The following is a 2715-nucleotide window of genomic DNA, read 5'->3' as shown; positions in this document are numbered from 1 at the left end:
TTACTATGAGCTATGATGCCGTGGCACTCTACCAAAAAGCAACAAAGTGAGACTCTGTCTTCAGAAAAAAAAAAGAAAGAAAAATCACTGTTAATAGGGAAGTATATGTCTCTCCAAAAACACAAAAGGTGGGCATCTTACGCTTTTTCGTGATTGACATCTCTAAGTCTCCTTCCACTGAGATCCCGGCAAGCTTCTCTATTGGTTGTCTTCTCAATCTGAGCACCAAGTGCTCGGAGCATAGATCCAAAACCTGAGCAGACATATTTGGAGAAAGCAGGTTAAAATGTGTTTCAGGATGAAGAAAAGCCAAATTTGTGAATATAGTCTGTTATCACAAGATTAATAATAATCTCTACTTTGTTTTTTTAAAGGAGATGGATATAAACATTCTAACCCAGGCAGCAAAGGTAAAAACACAGATACAACTTCATGCCTTTCATACTTCATTTTCTATTTCTAAAATACCAGGCCTATAAGGCTGGAATTTTTAAAGGGCTTTAGCAATGCCAAAGATCCCTAGATTTCCAGATTAAGAATTTAAAAATGAAATGATATGCCAGGCAGAGAGGCTCATGCCTATAATACTAACATCGTGGGAGGCTGAAGTGAGAGGATCACTTGAGGCCAGGAGTTTGAGAACAGCTTAAGAAAGAGCAAGATCCTGTCTCTACAATAAATAAAAAAATTAGCTGGGAATGTTCTGTACCTGTAATTCGTGTTTCTCCTGTACTTGGGAGGCTGAGACAAGAGGATCACTCAACTCAAGCCCAGGAGTTTGATGTTTCAGCAAGCTCTGATAATGCCCAGGCTCTATCTCAAAAGGTGAGACCCTCTCTCTAAAAATAGCCGGGCATTGTGGCAGGCACCTATAGTCACTACTACTTAGGAGGCTGAGGCACAAGGACCACTTGAGCCCAAGAGTTTGAGCTTGCTGTGAGCTATGACACCACAGCACTCTACTAAGGGTGACAAAGTGAAATTCTGTCTCAAAAAACTATATATATATGTATATATATATTTTTTTATATATATGTATATATTTTTTATATATATGTATATATATTTATATATATAAAAATAACACGTTAGTACATTAGGAGAAATGAAGAATTGTTCATATTCTTAAGGTGACTTTAGACTTCTCCTGGAACAATAATACAATACAAAATCTTGATAAAATCAGATTTTAAAAAGACCACTTTTTTAACAAATCAGACAGAATAATGGTCATTTTTCTTTTATCTAACCACCTGATTCTGCTTGCTAGGGAATCTCTTAAAGTTGGGTTTTTTCAGAGATAGAATCAGGCTCTGTTGCTCAGGCTAGTAGAGTGCCATGGCCTCAGCCTTGCTCAGAGCAACCTCAAACTTCTGGGCTTAAGCCACCTCCTGCCTTTGCCTCCTGAGTAGCTGGGACTACAGATGTGAGGCACCATGCTCAGTCAGGAATCTCTCAAATTTTATAGCATAGGTTCTCTAAGAAAGGTAAAAATTATATATTTCTTCCTCACAAAGAATAAAAGGGAAAATATTGAAAATTAGGTTAAGTAAATAAAGGATTTCATAAGGCAAAATAAGACTGATATACTACAGAGACCAAGGCTTGGGGCAGCATCTGTGGCTCAAGGAGTAGGTCGCTGGCCCCATATACCAGAGGTGGTGGGTTTAAACCCAGCCCTGGCCAAAAACAAAAACAGAGACCAAGGTTTTTGTTAGTTTAATATTTATGGCTAAAGACTACAAGTGCTATAGCTAAGAAGTAATCAGTTTTCATGACTTACCTCCTTTTCCACCAAGAAGCCTGGGTTCCAAACTATAAACAGCTTCATGCTGCACTGTATCACAGGTATTAATGAGTGCTCCATTGCATTTCACAAAGAAGTATTCCACCGGAACATCCTAGAGACAAGTTTGGGTTTTTTTTTTAATGCCTTTCATGAGACAAGTTCCTTACAGGAAGCAACCTATTTTGTCTTTTTATTACACACGGATAGTGCATGCTCAATTAATGTTTGTTGAATTGAAAATGTACACTACTAAAATAAAAAAGTCACTTCATATGATGCATTCTGGGTATAATTTTTCCTAACATTAACTAATCATGATATATAGAAAAAATTTCAGTCATTTTGATGAAAATAAAATCTGCTTCTTTGTTCTTCTCTAATATGAGGACTGAGGATTCTAAGTTCAAGGACTTGCCACCATGTGCTTATATTGGCAGCACTGTATAAAGAGCTCAGTAAGGTTTCATAGCTGTGTTCACGTCAACGTGTGGCAGTGTCTTACTGAGTGGCATTCATTATCATAGTTACTTGTTTTTGTATGTTGTAGCAAGAATGTCAGAGCTTGAATTAGAACAATGAACAAACACTATATTTGTTAAACTTGGCAAGTGTGGAAGTGAAATCAGTGACATGTTCGTCCAAGTTTACAGGGATAAAGCCATGAAGAAAAAAGGAGTGTATAAATGGATTATAAATTTTTCTGAGGGGAGAAAATGGGTCACTGATGAAAAGAGGTCAGGGTGGCCAGTAACGAACAGAACAGATGAAAACATTGCAAAAATTCATCACATTGGCTCGGCGCCTGTGGCTCAAGTGGCTAAGGCACCAGCTACATACACCTAAGGTAGCGGGTTCGAGTTTAGCCCGGGCCCGCCAAACAACAATGACAGCTGCAACGAAAAAATAGCCAGGTGTTGTGGCGGGGC

General features: G+C 38.2%; 1 protein-coding gene across 1 annotated transcript in view; it reads right to left on the bottom strand.

Moving 5' to 3' along the window:
• The window catches only part of SDE2 (SDE2 telomere maintenance homolog), a 27463-nt gene that overhangs the window by 21520 nt on the left and 3228 nt on the right, over positions 1-2715 (bottom strand). Inside the window, exons 2-3 of the mRNA XM_012805881.2 lie at positions 1784-1901; positions 142-253 (exon numbers count right to left, since the gene is read on the bottom strand). Coding sequence (XP_012661335.1) covers positions 142-253; positions 1784-1901 — 230 coding nt within the window. The remainder of the gene's footprint in view (positions 1-141; positions 254-1783; positions 1902-2715) is intronic.

The sequence above is a fragment of the Otolemur garnettii genome, unplaced genomic scaffold (assembly GCF_000181295.1).
Source record: "Otolemur garnettii isolate 467f Iridium unplaced genomic scaffold, OtoGar3 scaffold00045, whole genome shotgun sequence".
Lineage (NCBI taxonomy): Eukaryota > Metazoa > Chordata > Mammalia > Primates > Galagidae > Otolemur > Otolemur garnettii.
This window is presented reverse-complemented; position numbering and strand designations above follow the sequence as displayed.